We start from the raw sequence: 15,630 nt of genomic DNA, 5'->3' as shown, positions 1-15,630 counted from the left end.
TGATTTCCTCAGGTAGGAGTTAGCAGCTGGGGAGCTGGGAGGCCTGCGTAGGTCAGGCTCCTTCCATCTCTTCTTGAAGCACAGCTGACAAACTTGGAGTACTACCTTCAAAATAAGAAGTAATGGCAGGGAAGGATCCAAGTTACCTCATCAGAGTCTAGAGTCAGAGATATCTGGCCAAACTAAGTGGGGTTTTGGCAGATGATAACATAAATTTCTTTAAAAAAGGCTGGTTTGCTCCTCACTGCAGGAGGATGCTGAATATGCCACTGTGCCTGTCACAGCTGCAGGATAAAGAAGCAGACTAACAAAAATAAAAATGCCAAAGACAACATGTACAGAGGCGAAAGCTTTTATTCCATCTAGAGCTCCACTTTTGGCTTACAGGACATCAGAAGTTGTTCCATCCATAGGCTTTGCATCTTCCAGTGACTCCTGTAATGCTGCACCTCAAGCTACACTGAGCAAGAAGGAAAGGAGAGAGAGCAAGTGAGCGATACAGAGTTAGTACAACACAACAAACTCTTCCAAGGCTTTCTGGCAAGTAGAGCAGTTCTGAACTCTGTTCATGCAGGGGATTTGCAAGGGGATGATGCTGCCTGGGCGGCATCAGCCTAGGAGTGCGGGTGGGCTTCTCAGCAAGGGCTGGAAGACCCTCCCGGGTAAGCGGGGCAGAGCTCCTGGCCGTGTCCCTGTCCCCGCCAGGCTGGCCATCAGGTGGCGGCAGCGCTCCAGTGAATGGCAAGAGCAGCTCTTCCTTCATCCCTTCGGGGAGGGGATTTTTTTTTTTTTTTTTTTTTTCCAGGAGGGCGAGCAAGATTTTTGAGTGTCGGGAGAAGAGGTGCAAATCACACGGCTCCCCTCTGAAAGCAGTAAGTCGGCTTAGCTCGGTCTGAAACACAGACCACATCTTGGGTTGCACAAAATGGGAACTAAGCTTGTTTCAAAATCCAGCCTTCAGTGTCAGTCTACTCTAGTTAGACCAGCTGACAGAGCTGGAAAACACAGGTAAGCTTTTGGATACATCAGCCTCTTCTCAGGTCATTTCTTTGGCTCATGTGTGACAAAACCATCTAGTTTTCCCGATCTGATCAGCTGATCTAATAAAAGATAATACTGGGCTTTACAACCCACACCTCAAACATACACTGAGGCCATCATAGGCTTTCTGTACACAAGCATTACAAGAATACGGATGTGAGCATGTAGTCGGTGGGAGGAAGAACCAGCCTTCAGCATAAACCTAAAAGAACCAAAGGAGACCCAGGACTTCATTAAAAGAAGCAGCAGCATCTCACTGAACAACTCTTTGCCGAAAGCAGCAATTAAAGAAGATCCTATTGTTTTGTTTATAGGCAACTCATTAGGCCCATGCATGAAGCTCTACCCAACATAAACAAAGAACTATTTGAAAAAGAGACGGAATATAGAGCCAGCCCTCTTAGAGTTTCATCCACAGTGCTTATTTCCTGGACCAGATCCTGTGTCTGACCAGAGGTAAGTAAATGGGTAATTCCCCCTTAAGTTAAAAAAAAGGCACCTTTGGAAATAGGCAATTGGGTTCACCTTTCTAGCAAGGGATTACGGGTTTTGGGTTGTGTTCTTTACCTTGGCGAGAGCCCTGCCTCATGCAGAGGACGCACCTTCTCAGCTGCGGGGTTAAAACAATGATCAGAACCAGTACACCTCCGATACCAGCTGCCACAACCCCAATGATTGTACCAATGGATTCTTCTATACCAAACAAGCCTGGGGGAGAAGGGAAGGTAGAGAGAGTAACATGACATGTCATCCAGGCAAGTATATGCAATGCAGCCAGCACATTTTCTGCAGGGGCTGCAGAGGAAGCTACTTACTATGATATTGATTATGCCGATGTCTTGTCTGACATGAAATCATGGGCTTCTACACGGGAGAGAGTGTATTGCACTACAGAGCTATTGATTTTTTTCGTTCCTATGTAGGAAGCTGCTATGCTTTCTGAGGATTTAGAGATAAGACAGCCCCATCTCCCTAGCAATCTCCCTTAACAGCTGGATGCTATGGGATGGCAAAAGATGCTGCTGCCTGAATTCATGTCTCATGCCTGTATGCTTTATTTTCAAATGGAAAAAAATACTCTGATAATTTTGAGAAAGTCATCAGTCTCCCTGTCTACCTCCAGAGAAGACAGCACCAGAGGGCGGGCAGAGCTCCACTGAAGTCTGTCTTTGATTTGTGGCTCTTTGGGACTGTTGTGTGGCAGAGATGGCATGATCCCATTTTCTTCGAGATAAGAGCACATCTGCATTCTGGCTTTATTATTTGTTGGGACTGAAGGATGATTCAAGAAGAGCCTTTGGTCAGGTGAGCACAATAGGATGGGCTGTTACAAGACTTATGGGATGCAGCATGGAGAGCATCTGCCCTGTAGCTTAGAGTCTGCCAGAGTAGGAATGTCTCTTCAGTGAGGGGGAAACTGGCTGGGCAATGGCACACAACTCACCTGATCAGATTTTAAGTGACTGCCTCATGCTCACGGTAGTCATTTTGCCATGTGACTCACCCAGGAAAGGTAATAAAAGAATGATTAAAAGCCTTCAAGTTTTATCTACAGTAGGATCAGGCATTCACTACATCTACCTATGCAGTTATATTAAGCTTCACTAGAAAATTTGAATGGTTTTTGCTACCATATTCATACACAGATTTCCAAGTATTGGGCCACCTGTTCACAGGAGCAGCCACTACTCTGTGCTCCATAGCCAAATGGACGGACATCCAGTAAACCAGCTGTAGCTCGTCGGTAAAAAACCCACCCCCTTCTCCCGCATACAGGGAGGTATCCTGTAGTTTAAATCCAGTTGTGGAGCTGCTCATTTCAGCAGGAACATGAGTGCAAGGAAGGTGCTATAGAACCATTACTTACCTTACCTTACCTTCAAAATATGTGTCATTTGCTTCCTGTAATGGACAAGTTAACAGAGTCAGCTAATTTCTCTTTTTAATTTTAGATAAGTTTTTAGGCAGTCTGGATTTGTGGCACATAACTTTTCTTTATGAATTATGTTTCTCATATTCTCTTGTCTCTTTAAGTCAGGCACAGTGCAGAAATGATGTATTTCATCTTCTCAGGAAAGGCGATTACACTGGCCAGGGTGCAGACATTGCAAGAGTAACCTCTGCTATTGAGAAGTATGAGATCAAGCCAACGGGAGACCTCATTAGACGCATGACCAAGCCCTTGCAGGAGGGCACGGTTTTCTTGCCTTGTTAGTGCTACGGTTTAAACTGAGTAGTTTCATAAAAATTAGTAACAGAAGAACTCAGGCTCAAAAAGGCAAAGGCTTAGTGAATCTCAGTGAGCCAGAAGCTTTGGTAATGAATAAGGGGGAAATGGCACTTGCATAATTTACTCTTGACACAGAAGGTGCTATTTTTTGTTAATTAGATAAGATAATAAACCTTCTGATGTGTTGATTTGTTGGGATTGGAATGTGTTTAGCCTACATAAAAAGGAAAGCTGCTTTGACATTTCCAGCTGATAAAGGCAAAGCAAGTTATCTCCTTACTTAATATGCCTAGTGTCTCTTTGTGAGGCTAAGAAAACATAGCACGGCACTTTTAATGCTACTTTGATTTTAATGTGAATGAAGTTAAACAGAAATGATATAATGTGATCCTCATGTTTATTGTGGGATTACTGTTGTCATCCAGAGTTAAGGAATGAATTTGCAAGTTAGTGGGTTGGAGAAAAAGAATGTCAAAAAAAAAAAGGAGTTTGGAGCTGTTTCCTGAGACAGTATCTTGACACCTGTCACTCATGGGGGTTTGTGCCAAACAGAGCTGTGAGTACAAGAGAACTTGTCGGACTGTTTCATTCTTGGCACTGACTTTGATTTAATGATAAAATTATTCCCTTTTTTTTTGGTTGTAAATGCCCCTCCTTATAATAATACTTGTGTGACTGTTTATAAAGGCAAGCCAATCAAAATTAGCTGGCTTAACGAAAACAACAAGAAATGCCATAGAGCAATTACACTCCATGACACCAGGCCCTACCTGCTAGAGGCCAAACAGGCCAACTTCCCTCTTTTTGCAGGCGTGTAGACTAGCTTTGGAGGAGAAAGAGGGAGAAAAGAAGCAAATAACATCAAATATTACCCAGAGCCCTCCTGATCCTGAGCTGTGTACCATCTCCTGTCACCACCGTCCCATCCGGAAGTGTAACCTCACAGAAGTAAATGCCGTGGTCACTGGTTGTCACATTGAGGATCACCAGGGAAGCATCCCCTTGGGATATGTCTCCACTCATGAAAACCCTGGAGTTATTTGGCAAGACGGTCACATTGTTTTCTAGCAGGTCTATCTGCCCCTTCTCATCTTCTTTGTACCACTTCACTATCAGGTCAGTCAGGGAGGGATGTCGTGGACTGCTGAAGTGGCAATTTAAGACCACAGTTTCACCCTCTTTGGCTTTTTCCTTGGCTGGTGTTTGAGTCACCAAAAGGTGCCATGGCTCAGGTGTTGTCAACAACGAAGGCTGTGCTGTTACATGAGTTACAGCTGCATTCTCCTTGCTTGCACTTCCACCACTAACACCAACATCTGTACCAGGAAAGAGTAAGGAGAGGGGGGTTGAGGGTGATAGGATGATAAAACCTTCCAGCTGCTCCTGCCCTCTAACCAGCACAAAGAATAGCTCCTGGAATTAGGACTTGAGGGGAGTCACTAGTATGAGGATTGTGATTTTTCTCCTAGTTCCTGCTTAGTTTATGTTCATGTGTACAGACTGGTCTTTTCCCAATCCTCAGTTCCTTTTTACTGCCATACTAGAGGAAGATTAATGTCATCATCCAATGGCTTTGGGTGAAATTTAGAGTCCATTCAGCCACATTTCCACCTGGAACACTAATCTCTTTCTTCCCACCCCAAAAAGTCTCGGGGCCTGATGTTCCTGCCTCAACTGCTTCTGAGGCAAAGCAAAAAATGCATGTATACTTAGGCAGAGGCAGCAATGTTCTGACAAGTAAAGTGAATATGTATGCATCCTGATGCAACTGCCTGCATCCCAAAACATAGCATGAGCTTCTCTGAAGTTTTGGCATGCACTTCCATTTTCAGGATAGGAAATCTTGAAATTGTGGGAAGAATCTCCACTGCCAGAGACTGAACCCCCAGCAGATCCTATAAGCGACCTGGGGTATTGTTACTTAGGCTGACATCTATTCTCTGTGAAGGCACCACACTGTCCTGCCACCCTTTGTTAGAAAAATATGGACAATATGCCTGTAGTAGAGATTTAAACCTGCCTTCTCTCACTCAGCTGCTAATCATAGTATCAAACAGCCTCCAGCTAAGAGCAGTGAGAGCGGATTTCATTTCTGGAAACAAGCCTGGGCTCAGAAGATGAGAAGAATAGTTGCTGTCTCAAAAAGAGGGAAAAACAAACTCTTAAAAATAAGCAAGCCAACAGCTGTCGCTGTTCAGACAATTTTTTTGAAAAGTTTCTCCTGTTGTTTTATTTTCTTCAAGTGAAATAGTCCCCCTTCATACTAGTCTGGTGCCCTCTCAAGGATTGCAGACATTCCACAGTGAAGGTCTTGATTTTCCATTGTCTTGAGTCTTTCATTGCCATCCAAAGGGTGTGAGATGCTATTGTCTGCGTCTGGTAAAGCTTGACAATGACAATAGCCTCTCTGTGCTCATGGACAAATGTCTCAAGGCAATGGAAAACCAAACCCCTTGATGATAGGTTTGAGAGTTACTTGAATGGCTCCTCCAGGCATGCTTGTGCACAAAATCACAGTTGTATTCATAGTTATTATTAGCACTGACAACTTCTGTCAGACAGCAGGGCCCTGTTGTTCTAGGTGCTTTATAAAAGGATGGGGTATAGAGCTTACAGTTTAAATATCAGACCAGAGATAACTCACGGATGCAAAAATATAGAAAATAAAAGCTGGCTATGAAACTAGGCAACAACAAAGCATGTGAAAAAACTTCAGAGCTGTTTGGTGCACCGTGCTTTTACCTCAAAGTGAAAATTTTGGCCTCATAACTGGAACACCGATCCATGGAAATTGGATGCCTGAGAATTAGGTACCCAAATATTATTGTAGTTTTGGATCCAGTCCCCCAAAATGAGTAGTCCTTATTAAAGACACTGCATGAGATATTATCCTCATGTTCATACATAATCTTACCAATGAGCCCACTGGATCTTCTTAGGGGAATCTGAGGTCCAAATTTTCTCTCTCCAGTTAGATAACAGTGTACCGATGCAGCAGTCATAAAAGTTGGAGTATCTTGACAACGTACTTTGACGAAGGACAAAGTATAGTTGAAATACTTGACAAAATATTGTACTTGACATGGTAGCTCAATATATTACAGTCTTTGTGCATCAAATATTCTGATGTGATATATTTGGTTACTTGTTAGAGTGAATTTGAGCAGTTTCGTCATGAGTACTTGTTTCTAAAATCTCTGTTCATTAACCATTATCTCTACTGGATACCGCTGCTTTAGCTAAAGCAGTATGTGCTACTGCTACCTTGTTTTCAAGGAACGGCCACAGAATTTCCTCTCCACTCTAAGTATTCTAGCCTTACCATACGCACCCCCTGCAACACAATTACAATTTTTATTTCTTTTACTAATGCATCCTTTTCTTTACTAATTTACTATTTAATTTAAATTTTATCATTTATTAATGGTATCATTTTCACACAGCCACTTAGTGGCATAGAGAACATAACTGAGCAGGAACAACGTGCTTTGATGTTGCCTCTGTTCATCACAACTTTTGTTTGCACCTCCTATCATGAAATAACTGGCCTTGTCATCTGTGTAATCCCACATCTTTGATTCAATACAAATCATATAACTTAAAGCTAATTAGGAAAATCAAAACACAAGAGGAGTAGGCTGTATTGTTTCGCCACAGCTCTGTTTGGGGGTTTCACTGAGAAGGTCACAGCACAGCCTCTATTTTTCCTTCTTCCGTTCTTTCTTTTTCTTTTGTAAGGTTGCAAAACTGGAACATACTAGTTCACTGGTATTCAAATACACAATGCCCTTATCATATTGGCATCTGGGAGCATACCATGCCAAATGCCTTGTTGACTCTGCTTCAAAGCTCTTTTTAAGTCAATCGCTTTATTGGCAGAGTGATGTGTTGGTCCCCTGTCATGTGGGTTGTAGGGCTCAATCCCTGATGGAGAGGAATGCAAGTATTTTTGGTGAAAGCACTTGAGCTAGACAGAGGACAGAGAAATACAGCATGAACGATCTTGTCTTGACCTGGAAAAATGATTAGATGATCTAATAGGTCATTGTCATATGAAGTCGGTAGTTCACAGCCAGTTTTCAACCATGAGGGGAGAAAGCTCTCCGGGACTCCCTGTAATGCGACAATGTGCTCCACATTTGCCAGTACTAATAGGGCACCTACTAAGTCATCAGCCTCCCTTTTACATAATCCGCAGGTTGATACTTTCCCATGTAAGGCCAGTTGGTTGGCTGTGAATGAGAAATACACAAGTCAGGCTAGAGGAGGTGGGGTGACAAAAGGAAGGAATAAAATACACGTGTGCTCTCTTCCGGTCCCGGAGCCTCCGATTTACTCTTTGGTACCTGGAGTAAAACCAAGCAGCCCTGCAAGCTTCTTCTGCCAGCTGCCAACAGCATCAGGGAACCAAAATGGTGAGTGGAGGTCAGTGCAAAATTCGACCTTTCTAGTTGAGCCTCCTCTCCTCTGTTCACACTCAATAGATGGAGCAGAGGTTGAGGACAAATAGGGCTGGATTTCCAACCTACATAAAAATCCTCTCATGCTGGAATGACTCATTCAGATGGTTTTGTTGGTTTTAGAGCTCAGCTTCACACTCAGCTGGTGCCATAAGGGTGCTATACAAGCTGTATCCAGCTCCTAGTTGTCTATGGTTAAGTGGTCAATTACTGTACATTGCTCATCTTAATTTATATGACTTTTGTCCCGGACTGAGGTTGGCTTTCACAAATGGACATGAATAACTACCTTGTGACGATAATTGGTTGCTAATACATCAGAGAACCAAAATAGAAATGAAGCTTCTAGCAATGATGATACACAGCCTTTCTTCTTGAAAAAGACAGGCAAACATACTCTTTCTGAACATTTCTATTAGCTAAACAGGAATTTATCTATAAAGAAAAGTATAATACAGTGCACAACACTAGATATAGTTTTACTGCATCCTGAGGCAGCCCTCAGCGGAAAGTGGCTTTTTGGGGAAAAAAAAAAAAAAAAAAGAAGAGAACCTCTCAAGCCAAAGTCTAGGAATAAAATGTATTTCTTCTAATTAATGAAGGTGGTTTAGTACTCACCCACCAGCAAGAAGAGGAGGAATGAAGACACTGCAGATCTACAAAGCTTCCCAATGTGCTGGCTCATAGTTGCTGAAGTATATGGCCTGACTGTCTCTCCCTCCGGTAGTACAGGAAAAAAAATATGTGTGTGTTATTGCAACAGGACCTCACATTCTGCCCAGTGAATGTCACACTTACTAAAGTTACCACAGCTTCGAGCTCACAGTGCTCTGCCTGCTGCCTGGATAACAGCCACGTTTGAAGTGACAACAATGACTTCCCGGGGGCTGTTCTGATCTCTCCCAGAGAAGATGCCGAAAATACTCTGCGAGCAGAGGGAAGATAATCTGTTGTTTTTTGTTTCGGCCTTATATAAACCTGAACTTTGGGCTGAGTACAGAATAGCCAGATATTCAGAAGGAGACCTCTTTTCTGCTGAACCCCTCCCTAGAGCAGGTGAGAAAAGAAAGAGCATTGGCTTCACTTTCTGAGCGGCTGGACTCCTATCATCCTAACGCACCTTGAAAGAAGTTATAGGAATTCAGTATTTTTGTGGCTATATGCACATGGTGTGTATAGGTCAAATGTATTTCCCAAAGTTTTTTTCAGGTGCAGAAAAAATCCTTTTTCACCAGAAGTTGATTACTTAAACTCCATTTAAGTAAAGCTCGTCTATGCCACCAGGGTGGAGGGGAAACCTGCTAAAGCGGGTGGCTTATCTGCAAAACTAGCAGGTGCACTCTGGAATGGAGGCTGGTTTTACACAAAGGTACACACACAGCACTGCTTTGTGGGAAGAGCTGCAGCAGCTCCAAACCCCCACCTGTAGCATCCAGCCCTGCCAGCGATGCTACTGCTGTACATGCCACTCTCACTAGCTGGCTGGCACCTCTTCCCTCAGCTACAGGATTAGGGATTATGGCACCCCTTGTCATACAATTTTGCATATCTCTTAAGACTCTTCAGATAATGGAATTGTACTCGAGTATCCAGTAAAGACTCAATTCCATATCCGTTAAAACACATACAAAGCACAGTTCAGCTGAGACACGCACGAGTATTTCTGCTTTTCTTTGCATTCGAAAGCAAAAAGGACCCCAAAAAAGCTCCCACCTCACCATAAGGAAATATGTCATCACGCTACTGTCCTATGGCTTTCTTGAATACGCTTTTCATAAATTCTGTGATCTGCATCTTTGCATGTGGATGCTCTGCAATAACTGCTTTGAGAAATTCCACATCTGACTTGCAAAACAAGGTTGAGAGGAACAACCCATCCCTTGAGTGACCACTTGTTGCTCTAGCTTTGACGTGGTGACACCTGTATCAGCGAAAGCAGGATAGGCTAGAGGGAGTACAGCTAAAGGAACCTAAAAGGCAAATATTTCCTCTCTGAAATGGGCTGGGATACTGGGAAGACCTGGGATTACCAGGCAGGAATCACTCCGAAGTAAACTATATATTAAGAAGGGAACTGGGATCAAGTGCAGAGCAACATATCACTTCAGTAGAAAGCTGGAAGGCAGACTGTGAGGGTCTTCTGAAGGCAGTGCTGCCAAAGTGTTAGTGAGTAAAACCAAAATAGCTATGAAAGGAACAAGAGGAGTCAAAAACAATTGAGAGTTTGAGGAGGGTATAAGCTTTAAAGTCAAAGGCACCTGGCAGATCAAGAGGAACAGGGACTGAGTTACTGGCTTAGAGTGCTGGCTGGGACTGTGTGTCGGAGAAGTCAGCGTGGGAAGATGGAGCTGGACCAAAGGCATTCCAACCAGTGTCTGATTTAAATCCAAGTATTTGGCGTGTTTCTAAAAAAACCTTCAAGTGTGTTGTGATGGACATACTACCATTGTTCCTGCAAATGCTGTTTATGTTCATTTCATCCTTCAATAGCAATTCTCTTGTGAACCCTCCATTAAACAGGATGTGCCTGAGCAAAACTGTCAGGTCAGTCAGCTTTTAACCAAGGAATACAAAGAGGGTTTAGTGTTGCTGGCAGCCATTAGTTGAACATGAAGCTTCTCCCACTTGGATAACCCAATATGATTCAGAGAGAATCTCAACTTTTGGACAAAAAGAAAAGTAGACCAGTCCTGAGTGTTGTTGAGAAAAGCCTGAAAAATTTGAGTTTTGGACGTCCAAACCAAGAAAGCAACCAACAAAAATTATATAAAATATGCATTCTTTTTACACTTTCTTGTAAATGTTGGAGATTTACAGTTGGTGGTGTTACAGCTGTCCTGTCTGGGCTGATGGCTGTGAGGGGACATTAGCCACAGGGACTTCTGGCATCTTTGCTAACATATCAGCAGGCAGGTATAACGGCCCAAAGATGTCCCTTCAGGGGAGCCTCAACCCACTTTCTGGGGAAGCGATGAAAAAAAGGGACAGCAGGAAGAAACAGCGCTGCTGCGCCAGGCTGCTCTGCTCCTTGGTCCACTCCTCCTTCCCTTGGCTATCCACCCATCCATCCTTTTTCATCGTCTACCAGCCAGCCATCCAGCAAGGTGGTTTCTTTTCATCTGACAGGACTCTTTTTTTCCTGTGAGGTGATCTGAGGGCACAAATCTGCAAGCACAAATCTGGCTCCGGTTGGGTCCCCTGATTTAAGGGGCACAGTTTGGTGCTAAGTTGGACCCTGGCTTTTCAAACCACTGGGTGCTAACAGCGTGGGCTGAAACCACTTAGAGCTGCTCAGCAGTTTTAAAACCAAGAGCCTGGGTTTCCTGAGTCCCCCACTACTTATAGGATCATAGAATCATAGAATAGTTTGGGTTGGAAGGGACCTTAAAGATCATCTAGTTCCAACCCCCCTGCTGCGGGCAGGGACACCCTCCTCTAGGCCACATTGCCCAAAGCCTCATCCAACCTGGTCTTGAACACTTCCAGGGATGGGGCATCCACAACCTCTTTGGGCAACCTGTCCCAGTGCCTCACCACCCTCACAGTAAAGAATTTCTTTCTAACATCTAATCTAAATCGACCCTCCTTCAGCTTGAACCCATTCCCCCTTGTCCTGTCACTACACTCCCTCATAAACAGTCCCTCTCCAGCTTTCCTGTAGGCCCCTTCAGGTACTGGAAGGCTGCAGTTAGATGTCCCCAGAGCCGCCTTCTCTCCAGGCTGAACAACCCCAACTCTCTCAGCCTGTCCTCATAGGAGAGGTGCTCCAGCCCTCTGATCACCTTCGTGGCCCTCCTCTGGACTCGCTCCAACAGCTCCATGTCTCTCCTGTACTGGGGCCCCCAGAGCTGGATGCAGTACTCCAGGTGGGGTCTCACCAGAGCGGAGTAGAGGGGCAGGATCACCTCCCTCGACCTGCTGGTCACACCTCTCTCGATGCAGCCCAGGACACGGTTGGCTTTCTGGGCTGCAAGCGCACACTGCCGGCTCATGTTGAGCTTCTCATCAATCAATACCCCCAAGTCTTTCTTCTCCTCGGGGCTGCTTTCAATCCATTCCTCACCCAGCCTGTAGTCGTGCTTGGGATTGCGCCGACCCCTGTGCAGGACCTTGCACTTGGCCTTGTTGAATTTCATGCGGTTTGCACGGGCCCCTTTATTTCACCCCATCCTCTGCTCGCCCTGCAGCCAGCCCGCACCGCAGCGGGGCACACTGCTCCCCCGCAAACACCCGCGGGGCAGAGCGGCATAACCCCGTCCATACACGCCGATGGCGAGTGGGGACGCAGTGTCTGGCCCTGGCCGGCCCTTCAGACCGCGCCTTCTCGCAGCAGAGCGTCGCGGCGGCAGCGCTGGCGAGCGGCCGGGCCCGGGGCGCCTGAGGAGCGCGCAGTTGAGGGCGGGCTTCCCTTCCCCTCTCTCCCCCTAGGTGTCCCCCTGGAGCGGCCTCTTCGCCGTATTTTCCGTTGAAACCCAAACCCCCCTTGTCAGATTTAGGAACCGCTTTTGCTGCCCGGACGCTGTTTAATCAGCTGCCGGGGCTCTGCGCAAGGGGAAGGCGGGGGGTGCGGGGCTTTCCCTCAGGAGGGAGGCAGCTAACGCCGCCCCCTCTGCCCCCGACTCGCCGCAGCCAGGAGCTTTTCCTGCTACAGTTCCCAAACTTTCCACCGGCTCTGAGGCTTCCTAATTAACCCTTCTGGAAGCCGCAGAGGGGGTTTCCTCAACTGGCCGAGGAGGGCATCAGAGGCGCCGCGGCCCTCTCCGCCCCCCTGACGGCTTCTCCTCAGGAGCGGCGACGCCGCTCGCCCTTGGCAACCGCCTCCCGCCTCGGGTCCGCGCCCCGCGGCCCGGCCGGCGCCTGCCCCTTTAAATGGCGGCCGCGGCCCCGCCGTGCGTCCCGCTGAGGCAGTTGGCGGGTACTGTGCCGCCCTCGCCCCCCTCTATGGTAAGCGCCGCGGCCGCGGTCTGCCCGCTCCCCGCCAGCCCCTCCGGTGGGCTCCATGCCCCCGGCCGTTGCCCCGGTGCGGCTCGCTGTCGCGTCGCTTCCCGGGCGAGCCGGCCGCTGGCGGCGGGCTGTGCAGGTAGGTGCGGGGGGCGGGAGCCCCGCTCCTTCTCCCGAGGGATGGGATGGAACGGAACGGGACTGGACGGGCGGACCGAGGCCACGGGGCTGCTCCGGAGGCCCGGCGGCGGGGTGGCTCCCGCGGGCAGCGTTAGGAAGCACCGCCCGGGGGTGCGGGGCCGTTACGGTCCGCTCCGCTGCCATCGCCCCCCTCCCCGAAAGTTTTCTGGGGTGAGGCGGGCACGGCCGGGGACTGGCGGCGGCCCTTCGGGCCCGCGAAGCGCCTGCGCTGTGGGCACCCGGTGTGGAGGGGCGGCGAGCGTCCTGCGGGGTTGCTGCGGCCCCCGGAGGGAGCCGAGAGCCGCCTGGGGAGAGACCTAGCCGCGCTGAGGGGAGGAGACTTTGGGGTTGCTGTGACAGCCGCCTAACTCCAGCGATATGGTGGGTCGGGAGCGTCTCTGCCGCGGCACTAACGGGTCTGTCCGCTGTGCGGGAAACCGGGGTGCTGAGCAACAGCTGGTGGAAGTTGTAGCGAGTCCGTGTGTTTGCGTGGAAAGCCTCCGGAGAGCAGCTCTTCTGTCACGCCACGTAGCCTGGGGTGTCTCCTCGGGGCGGTGAGAGCGTCTCTGCTTGCTGCCTCACCCGGGTGTCTTCTCTCGCCGCCGGCCTGGGCCGTGGGCTTGGCTGGAGCCTTGGAGGAGCACTGGTCCGCTGGCAGGCTGTTCGCACCCCTGTCTAGTCAAGGGCAAGTGTCTGTGCCACCATCGGTTCGGTTTTGAGTCGTTCTGGACTCAAAACCCAGCTTCATCTCTGATTGATGGATCCAGTAGTGCAGGTGCTGTTGGTTATTTGTTAGGGCCCTGGGCTAGTTTTGTCCCAGTTTGTTAGGTGGCTTGGGACAAGTGTCTTTCTGTGGCTCAGTTTCCTTTCATAAAAACTGACCTCCAAAGTGAAGAACATTGATATCAAGGGAAAGTGCTACAGAAGAGTGCTTATCTTTGTAATAAGTGATATAACTATTTGCCTCTGAAGTGTTGCACTCATATTTGTATATGACAAAGTATGCAATATGTTGTGTAAAACTAACTATAAATATTTGATGTATTTGTATTATAACAGTATATGTCACTCCTCTGGTAAATGATACTCCTGCATGACCTTTCTCAAGTTTTGAAAGGCCCTACAGATTCTAGGGATATGCTGCATGTTATGCACTGATGACTCATGTTGATGTTATTCTAGCTCTAAATGTCTGTGCAGCTTCAATGTGCAAGTTGAGGGGCTGCTAAAATCAATGGAAAGGCTGTTAGTGGGAAGTGTTTCCATGCCACTCACCTTGGTGAAGCTAGCATGTCAAGTTTCATTTAATATATAGTTATTAAATGGATTAGCCATCTTATTTCACCTTTCTCCTGTTGTTGAATTACATACCTTGCTTCTTTCTTCACAGGAAGTTCATGAAGTGGATCATGGTCTTATTAGCCAGCTACTTGCTGATTCAGAGGAGACTCTTAGTTCGTGCACAGAGAAAATGCAAGGTCCTGCTCAATATAGCTGGAGTGCTGACTGGAGCTTTTGGGTAATGTAGTTTATATTTCTTCTAATTTGTGTTTTATTTAAAAGAATATATGTATATTTTAATTTATATGTGTGTGTATATATACTAGCTTTATATCCACAGTTCTCAGGTTGCTTTGTAGTCATGAATTAGTAAAGCGTTCTCCACCCATGTAGTGAGGTAGGTAATTTTATCATTATCAGCTTACTAAAGCGTAAGCTGAGACTCAGAGGGGATGAAGTTGCTTACCTGATGTCACCTATCAAGTTATTGACAGGACTTCTGGCTTCTGTGCCTGGTCTTGTCTCCCAGTTGCTTGCATGGTTCATTATCCAATGTCTCTTTATGCCTTTAGAAAGACATTGTTGATGCTTTTTAACCGTAAGGGCTAAATTTTCATTCTCAGTGTTGGGTAGTTCTTCTGATGTGCTTTCCTCGTGTCTGGTTTTTGTCAAGTAAACATGTTTGTTTTCCACAAGAGTAAATAAGCTTCACGTGTTCTGTGTAAAGAATGGGATTTGTGAATAAGAAGGGTGGAAAGGAGGGGTTTAATTTTGCTCCTGTCCAGGGAGATGCCTTACTGAAAGTGGAGGGTGTAATAATAAATGCTGTTTTTCATGCTTTTGACAGATTTCTTTTTTTCTTCAATGCCATGAGAGAAGGTAGACTTATGAGTGTGGACTTAGAGCGTATGTTTTGCTGTCAGTTTGGTAGATGGATTGCTGCTGTTAGGTAGCACTTGTGTGTACAGCCACAGGTGGGGTAACACCTGATCTCGTGAGAGACTCAGATTCCCCTCCTCACAGCTTGGACAGTCTGGCTCAGATTCTGCATCAGGTGGCCTCAGTAAATGGGCATGCTTCAACTTGTGCATAGGAACATCATCTGGACTACTGTGTCCTTGTCCTGATGAGGTCATTGGAGTGTTCATTGTGCTCAGGAGGTGAAAGATTAAGTAACTAGCAAAGGCTGTACGGAATCTGTGACAGAGCTGCAAGCAAAACCAGGGGATCAGATTTCCCAACTCCTTATTTATAAATCTAGCTTGTATGTCTTTTCATCCCTCCTGTTCAAAGTAAGCGGATGCCCTAAAGGTCAGAACATTAATTGTACATCTTGGGCCCTACCATAAACTTCCCCCCAAATGCATGTGTACTTTTAAACTGAGCAACAGTAGTCTGAGGCCAGTGGAAATGGGACAAGCCAAATGAATCCCAGCAGGTCACAGAATTGTGTTGCTAGAGAGTCAGTGCTTGGATTGTTCAGTATTTTCTCCATTG

At 46.6% G+C, this 15,630-nt stretch overlaps 2 protein-coding genes across 9 annotated transcripts in view; one reads left to right on the top strand and one right to left on the bottom strand.

Annotated features, from left to right (window-relative positions):
• Positions 1 to 337: 337 nt before the first annotated feature.
• LOC129197417 (uncharacterized) lies at positions 338 to 8,467 on the bottom strand. 3 transcript variants are annotated; one of them, XM_054805860.1, is made up of 5 exons: positions 8,350 to 8,466; positions 6,186 to 6,299; positions 4,144 to 4,587; positions 1,609 to 1,749; positions 338 to 460 (listed from the first exon to the last, which is right to left on the bottom strand). In XM_054805860.1, the coding sequence occupies exons 1-5, from the start codon at positions 8,414 to 8,416 to the stop codon at positions 456 to 458; spliced, it is 771 nt and encodes a 256-aa protein (XP_054661835.1). In that variant the 5' UTR covers positions 8,417 to 8,466; the 3' UTR covers positions 338 to 455. The 3 variants fall into 3 exon arrangements, with proteins under 3 accessions (XP_054661835.1, XP_054661853.1, XP_054661845.1); XM_054805870.1 differs by having other exon boundaries at positions 345 to 455; XM_054805878.1 differs by lacking the exon at positions 6,186 to 6,299 and having other exon boundaries at positions 8,350 to 8,467.
• Positions 8,468 to 12,272: 3,805 nt separating this feature from the next.
• The window catches only part of GRAMD1C (GRAM domain containing 1C), a 55,348-nt gene continuing 51,990 nt past the window's right edge, over positions 12,273 to 15,630 (top strand). Inside the window, exons 1-2 of one of the 6 annotated variants that reach the window (XM_054812524.1) lie at positions 12,273 to 12,675; positions 14,243 to 14,371. In XM_054812524.1, coding sequence (XP_054668499.1) covers positions 12,601 to 12,675; positions 14,243 to 14,371 — 204 coding nt within the window. In that variant the 5' untranslated portion in view covers positions 12,273 to 12,600. Of the gene's footprint in view, positions 12,812 to 12,915; positions 13,234 to 13,594; positions 13,628 to 14,236; positions 14,372 to 15,630 lie in introns of those variants that run through there. The other 5 variants (XM_054812522.1, XM_054812523.1, XM_054812526.1 and 2 more) reach the window with 5 other exon arrangements.

Source organism: Grus americana, chromosome 1, assembly GCF_028858705.1.
Source record: "Grus americana isolate bGruAme1 chromosome 1, bGruAme1.mat, whole genome shotgun sequence".
NCBI classification, from domain to species: domain Eukaryota; kingdom Metazoa; phylum Chordata; class Aves; order Gruiformes; family Gruidae; genus Grus; species Grus americana.
The sequence above is the reverse complement of the archived record's forward strand: the minus strand, read 5'-3'. Positions and strand labels throughout refer to the sequence as shown.